The following is a 15318-nucleotide window of genomic DNA, read 5'->3' as shown; positions in this document are numbered from 1 at the left end:
TTCTTCCCTTAGATATTGTCTAAGATCTTTTAGCCTGTGATACTGCTCTTGCTTTCATTGCCTTTCATTTACCTCAGCTTTCCAAACATTTATGCTAGGGCGCTCCACTTTTCCTCATTGTTCTATCTTCTGTCTTCTACTTCTTGGTCTTTTTTCCCTTTTTTGCAGGGTGCTAGTTTTCAATCAAGTCTCTTTCTTGTTCCCACTAGTTCTGCCTGTGAGTTGAACTGAACAGGTTCTGCAGTCGCAGGTGAGGTAGGAACAGCTTCTGGCAGCAATTCCTCTGTTCCTTTTTGTGCGCCATCTTTGTCTTTTCAACCTCTGTCTCACTTCTCAGGTGGCACAATGAGGTTAAACCTGGCGTTTGAAAGAGGAGAGGGCTCTCCTGAAGCTTGTCTGGAACTGCGTACAACACTGTCAAAATGGTACTGGACACTGCAGCCATACCAGGTGAATTTATGGTGATTAGGCCTGGCTGCATGACTCTTATAGATCAACACTATTATAGGCTGTACTAGTTTCACTAGACCACTCTGCAAATAAATGCAAGATGAAATTATAGATTCCAGGTGCACAGAGGAGCTCTGAGTGGGAGGCAGCTGATAACGTGTGGCTTGCCTGTAATTTTGTCAACACGTAGAGTTGAGGGGGAGAAAGGAGTCACCCCTATGGAGATGGAAGTAAAATGAATAGCTGTGAGGCTCTTTTCCTAAAGCCGATTACACTGAGTATTGCAGTAACGCTCAGCCTCTGACCGCAGAGCTGTTACACCTCCAGGCACTGCTGCCTGCCTGTGAGCTGCTCTGACAATGCTCTGTCCACTTCAGCTATCATCATATCCACCCGAAAGATGCTCGGTGACAACCTGCAGGAACTGCTTCTGTGGGGTCACCTTGTGTCCTTTTGGTAGAGGCAAGAGTGCCCCTCTAGATGAACTCCTGTTCATTGGGGCTCATTTGCTTTCCCGATGCTCCTGCTGTGGTGACTCATTTGACCCCTGCGATCAACCTTGTGCTTTGTTTTGAAATGTGAGCTCCACGGCGGAAGGGCCTGCCGGACCTGTCATTCAGCAGCAGCAAGAGGCTTTTTATACAGTGGCCTCAAGGAAAAGAATTGTACAAAGCCCACGGAATTTGTGGGGGAGAGGAGGTTAGTGAAATCTGTTGGTTCCTTGTCACTGGTGGGAGACGCTGAGGAAGCGCAGCAGCATTTGTGGGGCTGCCGTGCCTCTGGAATAGTTGGACGCAGTACGTTTCATGTTGGAGTCCCCAAGAGGTCAGTATTATGCACAATATCACCTCGGTAGGTCTGCCAGCTTGATTTAATGGGCTGCAATTATTTTAGAAGCTCGGAAACAGATTGCTACTTATATAAGCAAACAATGGATTTGACCTACTTATTGTATCTGTAAGTAGAAGATAGGCGTTACTGTGGATCTAAAAAATGAAGAGTCTCATATCTCCAGACAAATTATTCAGGTCTTTGCATATAGTCACCGCTAGTGTTCTGGACAGCATGTTTGTGAACCAAAGCAACAATTAAATCAAGTGAGCAAATACAGACTATTTTTCTAGATAAATGAAGTAGGTGAGCTAAACTTACTGTTTCATTAAGCATTTGCTCTTTCTCTGGCTTGATTTCCTTCTTTCCCATTTTCTCTGTAAATCATTTCAGAGTCCACTGTTTGGGTGCAGGTAATGGATTTAGAAATCACCCAGAGCCAGGAACTCTTGCAGAGATCAGTTTCATTCAGTGTCTCGATGAGTACTGGGTCAGAAAGCCTCTGTACCGTACCTTCTCCAACAAGTTCATGGAAGTCCAGCAGGTGATTTCCCACATCACCTCCCTCAGCTACGATAGCTAGTAATCAATAGCAGTGTTGTTCCTGTGAAGCCAGGAGTTGCATTCAGACTGGAGTATACCTTTGTTTGCGTGAGCATTGCCAAATGATACCACAGAGGCCTTCGGTGCCCTTTGGGCAGCAGATAATACATGAATCAGCAGCTCGGCCCTCAAAGGCTTACTGGTATCATAATGGTGTCCATTACATACCAAGCTCATATGACATAGGGGTCTAAGGCACGTGTCGGTGGGACTTAGCCCTTCACACATACCCAGAAGCATCCCTTTCTGAGCAGAAGAGAGATCTTTTCTTTCTGCAGGTCGACAGAAATGGTGCTGCACTTGCAGTCATCACGCAGCACAGCCTGTAGAAAGTCAGTCAGACAAAATGCAGAGCCCCACCATCTTGTGCGTGATATTTGGGGAATGCGAGATGGGTAGCTGCGGAGAGGGAGAGGGGGCAGGTAGCGCAGGATGACAGCTGTATGAGAACTGGGCTCTAATAGCTGCACCGCAATGAAGATGCTGGGTGGCGGGGGCTGATGTCGCCCATCGTTCTCAGTGTGAAATGCAGTCAGTTTGTGGGTAGCTATAAGAATAGAGTGATAACAGTTAATTTACAGTAAAACAGCGAAAGCTGTTCAGGTTTCATCTCCAAGATGACAGTCAAGATACCATAAATGTTGCTTTAAAACTGAAGGGCTGTGCTCATGCTGCTGATCTGTGGCTGGTTTTCCGTACTCTGTTGTGACCATGTTTAACTCTTCAGTGCTCCGACTCTCTATAGGTTCCCGCAGCAGAGCACTAGAGCCACCAACAAACAAGCACGTACACTTTGTAACTTAATTTCTCTGCAAGCATGATTCAGTAGTTCTATTTGCACACTCTTCATGTAATTCATCTAATGATGCCTGCAATTGATAAATTCCCATGCCAATTGCCTTTCTATATCTAAATTCCTTCAGATTATATACAGTTACAGAATTTTTTTATTGCTGCTGTTGCATTGGCTGCAAAATCTGTTTCGCATATGCAGACTGCAGGCTAACCGAAACAGAACAAACCAGCTCCTCAGCAGTATTGGTTGCATGTGTGGGCAGCGTGAGGATCCTTCACTCAGATTCCCATTCCCCCAGTAATCCTCCCACCTCTCCCCCTTCAGAGCCTGCTTCCACTGGAACTGCTGTGACTTACACGCATGTAATGCCATAGATCCTGGCCCCTTGTGTCTGGGGATATTAGTTCAAGGATATTTTTCTGCATGGATACTCAGAAGTCATTGCAACCTAAAAGAAGTTACTGTGAGATTTTTGTTCACCTCCATTTGCACTCAGTTCATCAGTTTTCCGGTAAAAGGAGAATGATTCAAATTAACTTTTCTTTTCTTACTTATCCAAAATCTTGCTTTTTCTGCCTTTCCAGGGCTGTGCCGACTGAAAATAACTTTTAGCTTCAGTGAATAGTACAGAAAGGCTTGATTGCAAATAATTTGTAATTATTTCTCAAACACTCTCTTTTCTTTTTTTCTTTGCCTATTCAATGTTATCTGGAAAAATCAGGGACATCAATTACTCATTCTTTAAAAGAACTAGGATGTAAAGTTCAAAATATATGAAAGCACGAGGCTGGGCATTCAGAAGGAGACTTAGTTGCTTTGTAACTTTCTGAAAGCTTTTGGAGACCTTTTCACCGTGGGAAAGGGTAATAAGCAGAGCTCAGTGTGTCAGGCGGACGCACAGAGAAGTGAAGGGCTACGGAGGAGAAAACCTGGCAGTCAGTCTGCTCTGGAGCGTGGCAGTTTGGGGAGGGACTCTCTCCAGCATGCTGACACTCCAAAGTTTTTGAAATGTCCTGGCATCTCTGGGTCTGCCCTCATCTTGATAGTGCAGAGCAAAGGACCTGCAGCCCCTGCCACGCTGGGAGGAGGCTCTGGCGGTGGAGCGGTTAGTGCAGTAGGCTGGCTTTTGTGAATCCCAGGCAGGTATGGCTACTTTGGCATATACAGCGTGTAAGGAGCCGTGGTGTTGGGGCTGAGAATTTGGTTTTGTGGCCCAGATACACAGCCCTAAGCTGAATCTGGCAGCAGCATGTCTTCAGTCATGGTGCCTATCAGTTGCAGTAGTTGTATTGTTGGATTAACGCAGAACTGAATTTAACTGCAGGGCCCAATTCTGCTCTCCATTATACTGGTGTTTAATTCTGGAATATCACTACTGAAGCCACTAGGTTTCCACTACTTTGAATTAGAGCAGAAACCAGTAATTTTAAAAGCTGAAAGAAATTGTAGCCAAAATAAAGGGACCTGAATACTTTTGAAGAAGTCTTCTTAATCATAGCCTTGAGACATCCAAGTAGCACATCAGTATTATTTTATAAAACTATCTTTTTGTCCTTTCAGTGTAGTTTTGTCCTCTTTAAATGCCCAAATAATTTCCAGTAAAAGCTAATAGATTCAGGAGGGGGAAGAAATATGTACTGCATGAAATCATTGTGCTGAAACCACCTATTGCTTGCAAAGCTGTTTGAATGAATCAGATGGTCCTTTTATTCCATCCATGTTCTTTCCCTCTTTGCTTTTTCCTACTAACATCTTTTAGAAAAGAAAAGGTAACCTGCAGGGAAAGGACTTGTGTCCATGAGGACAATGCTATTTTGAAAGTCAGGTTTTTTTCGTGACAGAGATACATTCTCTGATGTTACTTCAACCTAGTGATGACATTGCTATAGTCATTTGTTAAGATGCATCTTTGTATGTATATTTTATGGCTGTTCACGGTGTAGGAACATTTGCCTTCAAAAATTCCTTGGAGAAGAAAAGATGCATGTTCAACACTGCACGTCTCCAACAGATGCATTTAAATTTGCTTTTGTTTTCTACTGTTGCTTTCCAGTGATGGGAACCACTGTGCAAGGATTGATATAAACAAATAAATTAAAATAAAAACCTTGTGTAAAATACCTTAGAGCCTAAACTGTCAAAAGATAGATGGTGAAAAGTGGCATTAAGGGGTAAAATGACAGGCAAGGCCCTGTGGTCTGTGACAAAGAGATGAATTAAACTCGGGTCTCCTGAGTGCTGATCTTTTGCACAGTTCAGAGGACTGTGCCTTTTTAAATTCAGTTTCACTAAGAATATTCAAACTTCATCTACAGAGATAATTAAATCCAACCCAATATAAGCACTGGTGCACAAATGCACTTAAGATCATGTGCAACTTCGAACAAGCAGTTCATTTCATTAAAGCCAGTGGGGTTACACAGTCTTGAACTTAGACATACGCATATAGGTTCTGTGCTACCCTAGAGCTGGATTTTCTCTGTTGAATTATGTGATGTAAATCAGAATCTGTGCATCTTTGATTCAGTATCCAGCATGTTCAGGGTTTAATTAAAGACATTCTATTTCCTTTCACTCCTGGAGGCTCTTTTTGATAGAGGTACCCCTCAAAATACAGCAAGATTAATTTCTTCTGCGTTGAAAGTAACATTTTTAAGACATTTAAAAATTTTTAGGCCTCAAATCATTCCTTCATTTAGAAAGAAATTGAATGCTATAGCCTCTCGTATAAATTGAAAGGGAGGAATTTTCCTGTTACATGGGGTTTTTTTCTGTTTGTTGTGGTGAACAGCACAATAAATCTGCTTGGTCTCTGAACTGCAAAAGCTGGTAAACACCCAAAGGACAATAGAAAATGACAATATTCATTTTAGTTTTTAAATGTTTTCACTCATTCCTTATACAGTGAGCAAATAATAAAAATGAATCTGATAACACATTTTTGTATTTCAGTCTCTCCGTAAAGAGTAAAAAAATACTTCAGAAGGATGAGATGACCAGAAGCATTCTGTATTTCCAAAATTAACTATGAAAGGCAGATTATCTGGGCATGTCTGAAAGCTATGCATAACCTTTGCACTACAAATATCTCATTTCAAAAATGTCATATTCTGCTTATTCAGTAGGGCTTCCATAAGGCTATTTTAAGCACTGTGCTTCATGCTTCTAGATGAGAACTGAAGTTATTACAGCCTGCATGTTTTGTTTCACTTGCGGTTTATTAGAGCTAGATAATTGCTTGGTAGTAGGATGCTATTAAACATGGAGAGTTCCTGCCCAAGCAGCGTAAACTCCATGAAGTTCAGTTTTGTTTGCAGGGATCATCGTGCCTCCAGTTTATCAACTGTGGTAGTTTGGGCGGTTCTGATGCAAAAAAGGAGCTGCTAGCATAGCACCCCGAGCTCCCGCAGCCGGGGCAGCTCCTGAGGGCAGAGGACCGTGTAGCAGTTGCTGAGCTGTCTTCCTCTGATCGCCTCTGGTCGGCTCGAACTCCTTGCAGACCTGGTGGACTCTTGCATTTGTGTGTCTCTGTAATAGAAGCACTGACAAGAGCTTTCTGGTGCACTTTGGCATGGCTGTTTAAGGGAACTTGCACCTGGCAGGGAGAGAAATAGTCCTCATTTTCATTTCTTCCATTTAGCTTTGGATCGGGCCCCGTGTGCTCTGACGTGCGAGTGGCAGAGTCTCAAGGCAAGTTACTGGCGACAATTGCACCAAGGACGTAGTAATCCGTGTTGAAAAGCACTTAATTACTCCATGTTTAGAGCAGACAACATGGCAGTATGTGTATCACCAATATGTCAGCATGGTTTGCTTTTCATAGTAGTTTATGTTCCCAGCAGGCACCGAATGCTTTTTCTGCCTGATAAATGTCAAGTACTTAAAGCAATCTTGCCTGTTCCTCTCTGGAGATTGCCAAATAATCTCCTTTCATTGGCTATGGGATCTTGCCAGGGCTTCTGCATTCATGCACATTTATCCCTGCCAAATGTTGGTAACACAGGAACTGTACAAATACTCCCTGCTCCTTTCATTAGCTTTCCACAGCTCTGTTCGGTTGCAGGATTCCTGTTTTTTTTCTCAGTTATTCTGGGCTGGAGCAGTAGTTCATGATCCATATTCCATTATCGGGTGTGCCATAGAGTTCAGCCCTTGCTATGGAGCTGTGTTTCAGACTAGAAACCTTTGTTAAATAAACATGATAAGCATCTTGCATCATAGCCTTCTTAAAGCTAATTCAGTTTGCCTCCTGAATGCCCCACTGCAGCTGAGGGGAGTTCCCAGTAGGTGTTGAGCAGTTCCTCTGTTCCCAGTCATGATAAAAAGATTCCTTTGCTATTTACCCTATCCACGTACCTGTGTATTTTCTCTAGGAAGTCTTATAGCACCAAATGCTCTCACTCCATGTAGCATATAGGAGGTGCCTCTATACCTTTATGAGGTTTATAAAATTTTTAAAGCATTTAGTTTTAAATTTTAGTTTGAAAAGTCCAGTTTGTCAAGGAGGGGAAAAGATCTCAGTAACATACCACCTCCTGGAAACAGGTGCTTTAATAAAATAAACTGTGGTAGAGGAAAAAATGCTTTTAATAGAAAATAGAAAGTAAATCTTTCACCTTGTCATGTTTTACCCTGTGTATCATACAGAAAGACTGGGTCATTTGACCTTTTTGTTGATAATGTCACCAAGATATTTTAGGCTAATGCTACATATCATGCAATGGCAGATGAGAATGCTGTGTATGTCACTATGGTACTTAATTTCAACCCATGCAAAAATACTTTACAAGACTAGATGGCAGAATGTCAATCATTTTTCCATGACATTTCTCATTTCCTTGTCTGTAATGTAAAACCTTGTGAATGTTGTACATGCAAACCTCAACACCTAAGGACAGGTCTAGACCACGTGGCAGAACCTCATCAGTTGGATAAAAATTGTGAAAATGCAAGGAGGGAAGAGGCAGAATATGCTATTTCTAGCAATTTGTTTGAAAACACAGTACTCTTAACCACTTTTAGCTATTTTTAGGTAAAAATATCAGTTAACGCTAGCCTTGAATGACCTCCAGCAGAAGAGTATCTTTTGATTACTTTGTCCATCATTAACATCTCTCCAGATAAAGAGATAGAAGAGTGGGGATCTGGCTATGAGACAGAGCACGTTCTCCATGTGACACCTGTGGCACAGGCGATGTAGAAGACAGCGTAGGGGACAGAGGTCTGAGGAAGGCAGAGGAGCGGGAAACATTTGTATCTCAAGTATCCATTAAGGATGGTAGCTTGATGCACAGGGAACTGAAGACTGCGAGAAGCCTCTCTATACAAAATACGCAATTTTCAAATGCAGCAAAGTCTCTAATTCTTTAGCCAGTCTAAAGTAGAGTTCAGGTCCTGGGCAACATGTTCAGAAATGATCAGGCAGTTTGTGCCAGTCTCGTTGACTGTCTCTTCATTTTAATGACACTGATCTGAAGAAGATTGCTTTTGCCAGGGCTGTAAATCAGATTAACAGAGGTGTGGAGAGAGGATTGAGATTAAGTTTATGTCAGTAGAATGTATATGAATGTAATATACAAATAACAGACTAAACAGAAAGGAAATAGTGATTTAGCTGGAAGCACGGCAAGAAAAATCTGCTAATATTGTCAAATACATCAGGAGTAATATTTTCTGCAAAGCCCTAATGATTCTGGTAGCCTACATCTCATTCCCAAAAGTCTATCCTAATACATTCAAGAAAATTCATAGAATCATAGAACACCAGGTTGGAAGGGACCTCAAGGATCATCTGTTCCAACCTTTCTAGGCAAAAGCACAGTCTAGCCAAGGTGGCCCAGCACCCTGTCCAGCTGAATCTTAAAAGTGTCCAATGTTGGGGAATCCACCACTTCCCTGGGGAGATTATTTCAATGGCTGATTGTTCTCGTTGTGAAAAATGTTCCTCTTGTGTCCCATCGGAGTCTCCAGAGGAATAACTTGTACTCATTACCCCTCGTCTTTTCCATGTGACTCCTTGTAAAAAGGGAGTCTCCATCTTCTTTGTAGCCACCCTTTAAATACTGGAACATGGTGATAAGGTCTCCCCTAAGCCGCCTTTTCTCAAGGCTGAACAAACCCAGTTCTGTCAGCCTTTCCTCATACAGCAGGCTTCCCAGTCCTTTGATCATCTTGGTGGACCTTCTCTGGACCCTCTCCAGCCCATCCACATCTTTTTTGCATAGCGAGGACCAAAACTGAACACAGTGTTCCAGGTGTGGCCTGACAAGCACTGAGTAGAGTGGGATAATGACTTTTTTATCTCTGCTGGCAATGCCCTTGTTGATGCAACCCCGCATCCTGTTGGCTTTCTTTGCTGCAGCAGCACACTTCGCTCATATTGAGCTTGTTGTCCACCAACACCCCCAGGTCCCTTTCCACAGAGCTGCTCCCCAGCTGGGTAGATCCCAGCCTATGCTGCACTCCTGGATTATGTTTTCCCAGGTGCAAGACCTTACACTTGTCCTTGTTGAACTTCATAAAGTTCTTGTTAGCCCACTCTTCCAGCCTATCCAGGTCTTCCTGCAGGCTGGCTCTCCGTTCCAGAGTGTCCACTTCCCCACTCAGTTTGGTATCATTGGCCAACCTCATCAAGAAGTGATGAAGGAAAGAACTGCACTTGATCCTATCATCCAGATCACTTATGAAGATAATAAACATAATTCGGCCCAATATCCATCCCTGTGGGACCCCACTTGTGACAGGTTGCCAGTTTGAAAAGGAGCTATTTACCACCACCCTCTGGGCCTGTCAGCCCGTTCCCCACCCACTGCGCAGACCGCTTACCTAGACTGTAACACATCCGCTTCTCTAGGAGGAGGCTGTGGGAAACCGTATCGAAAGCCTTGGAGAAACCAGGTAGACAATGTCCACTGCTCACCCCACATCAACCGAGCAGGTTACTTTGTCGTAGAAGGCGATCAGATTTGTCAAGCATGATTTGCCTTTGGTGAATCCATGCTGGCTTTTCCCAATCACATGCTTCATTTGACTTGTGATAGCCCCCAGCATGATTTGTTCCATAATTTTCCCAGGGACTGAAGGGGGGGACCTGTAATTTCCTGGATTCTCCTTTAAGACTTTCTTGTAGAAGGGGCTGACATTAGCCTTCTTCCAGTCTTCTGGGATGTCCCCCAGTCTGCATGACTTCTCAAAGATTATGGAGAGTGGCCTCAAAATAACAACAGCCAGCTCTCCTAAGACCCTCAGGTGGATAATGTCAGGGCCCACTGATTTGTAGGGGTCAAGCTCCTGTAAGAGTTCTCATACCAACTCTTCCTTCACTGACAGTGCATCTGTGTTTGCATCAACCTGGATTTTTGTTCCCAAGGCCTGGGGCCCAACAGTGCTGGTAAGGACAGAGGTGAAGAAAGTGCTGAGAACCTCTGCCTTTTCAGCGTTGTTGGTGACTAATTGACCTCTCCTATTTAACAGCGGGCCGATATTTTCCTTCTGTTTCTGCTTGTTCTTTACATACCTGAAGAACCCTTTCTTGTAGTTTGTGACATCTCTGGCCAATTTCAATTCAAGCTGAGCTTTTGCTTTTCTAACTGCATCTCTGCACACCCTGGCAATGCCCTTCTTCTCAATGGGTATTTGTTTGCTTTTTCATCTCTGATATGCTTCTCTTTTGGTTTTGAGCAGACTCAGAAGCCTGCAGTTAAGCCAAGGGGCTCTCTTCCTCTGCCTATTTCCCTTACTCTTAAAGGGGATGAATGGGTCTTGTGCTTCCAGGAGCGTCCTTGAAAAACTCCCAGCACTCGCTAGCTCCTTTATCCTTCATGGAAGCTTCCCACAGAATCCCTCCCAACTGAGCTCTGAGTGAGCTGAAGTTTGGTCTTCTAAAATCTAAAACCTTTGTCATGGTACTAACCTTCAGCATGCTCAGCAGGATCCCAAACTCCACAATATTGTGATCACTGCAGCCAAGGCTATCACTAACCGAGGTATTACAAAGCAGGTTTTCTTGGTTTGTGAGTAGCAAGTCCAGCACTGCCTCATTCCTGGTTGGCACATCTAACATTTGTATGAGAAAGCACGGCTCTATGCATTCCAGGAACTTGAATGACACGTGAGCTGCTGTATTGTTCTTCCAACAAATGTCTGGGTAGTTGGAGTCACCCATAAGAACCAGGTTCTGTTGACCTGAAGCTTGCTTAAGTGACCCAAATATTGCTTTGTTGGCCTTATCGTCTTGGTTTGGAGGTCAGTAGCAGATGCCTACTGTAAGATTCCCCCTTGGAGACAACCCCTCTGATCTTGACCCAGTGACATTCAATAGGGCTTCCACAATTGCCTTACCTGACTTCTATACATTCAAGGTTCTCCTTAACATAGAGCACAACTCCTCCTCCTCTTCTTCCCTGCCTTTCTTTATGAAACAGGCTATAGCCATCCATCACAATCCTCCAGTCATGTGAGTTGTCCCACCATGTTTCAGTTATTCCTATGATATCATAACTTTCTGACTGGGCATGGAGCTCCTGTTTGTTCCCCAGGCTGCGGGCATTGGTATACACACACTTGAGGTGGTTGGTCTTCTGGTTCTCGTCTTAGGAGGCAGCTAAGGAACATTTGTTGCTGCTCTGGTTGGCCTGGCTTATTCCCCAGTTGGTTGCAATAGTGTGAGCGTTGCCACTTTGGACCCCGCCCCCCGAGGCCTTCAGTTTAAAGCCCGCCTCACCAAGTTGGCCAGCCTGCTGCCAAAGATTCCCTTCCCTCTTCTGGGTGGGTGGATCCCATCCCTCCCTAACAGGCTATAGTCATCGCAGAATGGCCCGTTGTCATAAAAGCCAAAACCCTCATGACAGCACCAGCTATGAAGCCAGAAGTTGATTTGCATTATACATCTATTTCTAGCTGCACCGTTTCCTTTGGCTACACCAAAAATTAATTTGGGTTAATTAAAAAGACAAATTTAAGGTGCATTAGGATATATCCACATGGTGAAAAACTATTAAGCTACCAAATACTCTTATCTGTGGTAGCTTTTGCATATCCCTAGCCTCCTACAAAGTGGAACGCATTAATTGGAACCATCATGAAAGCATAATATCATTTTTTTGAGTAGTTTTTTTTTTTTTTAAATTTCAGCAAGATTTCTTTTTCTGTTTGCTTTGTTGTACCTTAGTTATGCGTTAAGCTGAAACAAATGCTGTCAATGAAGGGTGGTCTCATTACTTCATATATGTGCACATGCATATGTTCACAGCTCCTTATTCCTAAACAAAACTGGAATCTTGTTTAACATCTGCCTTTATTGCTAAATGTTTTGTAAGAAACGAAGAGAGATTATTTAGCAGATCAAAGCAGAAGTGTGACAACGTGATAACACTATGTTTGAATCCTCCTCTGATACTGACCAAATCATGTTAGTAAGATGCTGTAATGCAGGCGTCTTTCAGCCCTGAGCCGGCGTCCTCGCAGACTGTCAAAATACTGCCTTTCAGCTGGCAGAGCAGTGCCTCGCTGCTGGCTTTAGTAATATGTTTGAGGCTGTTCCTAAAAGAGGGTTTTTAACTCCATGAGCACTGGCTGCTTGGTTTGATATTAGACATTTGCTGGCTGTTTTCTGAGGGGTCAGCAGAAAGTGTCCAGAAATTTCTCTGAGTGCTGATTTTGCAGTGGCAGATCTGTAGCAGTGAATTGCGAGGAGCAGCAAAGTTTGGTAAGACAGGAAAGCTGCCGTTCTAAGCTGGCCTGTAGTTCAGGATTTTTTTTAAATTGGGAAACTTACCAATGAGGTATCAAGGCTTTCAATGCAAGAACTATTTACCCTATAGGAATACAAATTAGGTTTAGGGTATGTGGTAAATTTTGTTTCTGAATAAGTTTGTTGAGTCCTCTTTGGATAAAACCTGACTTCACCCAAACATTTAATAAGGCATTTTATGAACCCCAACATTTAATGAGATGTTTTATTAACTATTTATGCAAAGTGAACAACATGCAATTTCCATGAGTTTCTTTATTGTTTAATTCTCATAAAGGATAATTTCTAAAAAACCCTTGACCTCTCATTTCAAACTAATTTCATCACAGTGTTTTGATTTATAATTTCAAAGACAAAATGGTCTATTGTTTCTAGAAATATCCTGTTTGGGAAGGATCTGAATCTGTGAGACACTTTGTTCCCCCTTGGCTTCACTGAAGTCTCGTTAATTCATAGGATAGAGTCCAGATAAATGATTGCGATTATCCCAACAGCAAATTTTACAGCATTTGTATATGAGTGTTTTCTTTCTCAGTCAGTGCTGAGAGAATTGTTGTGCTTTATGCAAGAAGTTACTATAAATAAAACGTCTTGATTCATCACTATGTCACTGCAGAGTTATATCACTGTCATTCCAGTATGAATGTCCAGGATCTTAACTGTTCTCTTGCAGCCATAAGAAGTTCATTTGGATACTTAGTTTTATGTCTTTGGCAACTCTTGGGGTCTTTAAAATCCCACAGTGGTATTTGAAAAGCATAATATTTAAAAATGGAAAGTCCTGTGTTGAAAGAGTTTGGGAGAGAACAGATGTCTCGGAGAAAGGGAAGTGCTCACTGGCTACTTAATGCTGGAGTGTCAGAGCATTCTGGGGGAAGATTAGGAGTGTTTTGAATAAGGTGTTATTTTTATAGTGTTCTACTGATGTAATACCAGAGAAAACCAGCAACGGGCTGGTCCCAGGAAACCCATTCCAGAATTATGACACTGTAACAGAGATCCTATGGTTGACAAAGTGTGTTACATACTTCTGATGAATTTATATTTTGTTCCATTTTCAGTGTCAGCCAAACCAAGACCTCACAGTGATGAATACACAAAGAAGATTCCACCTCCTAAGCCGAAACGAAATCCAAACACTCAACTAAGCACATCTTTTGATGAAACATATATCAAAAAGCATGGCCCTATGAAGACAACACTCACTAGGGATGCCTCTTTATCGCAGGTCAGCAGTCCTGCCCCAGACACAGAGGAAGAAGAGCCTGTTTATATTGAAATGGTTGGGAATATTCTCAGAGACTTCAAAAAAGACGAGGATGACCAAAGCGAAGCAGTCTATGAGGAGATGAAATACCCTATATTTGATGATGTAGGCCAAGATTCAAAATGTCAATGTGAATATGACCATCACACTTGTTCTTCTCAGTGTGCTACTCCCACAGTGCCTGACCTAGATTTCACCAAGTCTTCAGTGCCATCTACTCCCAAGGGCTTGCTGTGTGATATACCCCCACCATTTCCAAATCTGCTTTCTCACAGACCTCCACTGCTGGTGTTCCCACCGGCACCAGTGCAGTGTTCCCCGAATTCTGATGAGTCTCCTCTAACTCCACTAGAGGTCACAAAGCTTCCCGTTTTAGAAAATGTGTCTTACATCAAACAACAAGCTGGAGCTTCTCCATCTTCACTGCCACCTCATACACCAGGCCATCAAAAACTGGAGAAAGACCAGACAGTATCTCATGGAACTAGCACCCCTGGGCACACCTCCTCACCTCCTCATCCTTCTACCTTATACAGAACACAGTCTCCACATGGTTATCCTAAAAGTCACTCTGCCTCACCTTCTCCTGTCAGTATGGGTAGGTCTCTTACCCCTTTAAGCCTCAAAAGACCTCCACCTTATGATTCTGTACATTCAGGAAGTCTCTCAAGAAGCTCTCCATCAGTGCCTCATTCTACAGCCAGAAACACGTTGCAAGAAGGAGGAAAGATGGTAAATGCCTCGGTCAGTACCTACGGGTCATCATCTCAGAGTGGTTCCCGTTCTCGGACACCCACCAGTCCTCTGGAGGAACTAACCAGCCTCTTTACCTCAGGACGAAGTCTCCTGAGGAAGTCCTCCAGTGGCAGAAGATCTAAGGAACCTGCAGAAAGTAAGTTCTTGATGTAACTTTTCCTCGTTCTTCCTTGTATAAAAATATATTTCACTACATTTTACTAAATCGAACGCTTGCAAAAACCAAACACCTCAGAAGTCTGAATTCCTTATATAAATTGCTTGTAACAGGAAGAAAAGTGATTATTGTTAAAATTGCTTTAGTCTTCATATTGTTATATTTTTAAGATTTTTAAGTATGCATACTGCACTACAGAAGTACAATTCATGGCTTGGTCTTGCAAAAGGAGTCAGTTTTCATTAACTTTTCTACAGTTTTAAGGGTCCCATATGAGTTGGGATCTTCCCACGATGTCACATCCTTCCTTTCTTGATGGATGCTAAGACACAGTAATTGTCCAAGCAGCTTGTAACAAAATAACCAAACAGTAGTTGTTTTTTTGGCAAAGATCCGTTGATCGCCCTTAACTTGGCCAGTGGTCACAGTGTGTGATGGCAACCAGAGGTACCAGCTTAAACCATTCCTCTCCTTCCCGCTGCCTTCCTCCGTACTGTGCCACAGAGTATCTCGTTCAGCTGTGCTAGTGTGACTGGTTGGGAGGCCATACTGTGAATCGATCTGAAAACCAACATGACCTGTAACACATTACCCACACACACAGAGGAAAGCACGGGAGGAAGTTGTGCAGGAAAACCTTAAGCCAGTATTGACTTTTCATATGCTGTATCATAAAATCGTTGTCCCATATGCATTCAGGTTTACAC

At 42.9% G+C, this 15318-nt stretch overlaps 1 protein-coding gene across 1 annotated transcript in view; it reads left to right on the top strand.

Annotated features, from left to right (window-relative positions):
• NYAP2 (neuronal tyrosine-phosphorylated phosphoinositide-3-kinase adaptor 2) overlaps positions 1-15318 on the top strand; it is a gene marked incomplete at its 3' end in the record, with an annotated part of 138951 nt that overhangs the window by 70048 nt on the left and 53585 nt on the right. The window contains exon 3 of the mRNA XM_082319973.1: positions 13493-14590. Coding sequence (XP_082176099.1) covers positions 13493-14590 — 1098 coding nt within the window. The remainder of the gene's footprint in view (positions 1-13492; positions 14591-15318) is intronic.

Source organism: Platalea leucorodia, assembly GCF_965183815.1.
Source record: "Platalea leucorodia genome assembly, chromosome: 8".
NCBI classification, from domain to species: Eukaryota; Metazoa; Chordata; class Aves; order Pelecaniformes; family Threskiornithidae; genus Platalea; species Platalea leucorodia.
The sequence above is the reverse complement of the archived record's forward strand: the minus strand, read 5'-3'. Positions and strand labels throughout refer to the sequence as shown.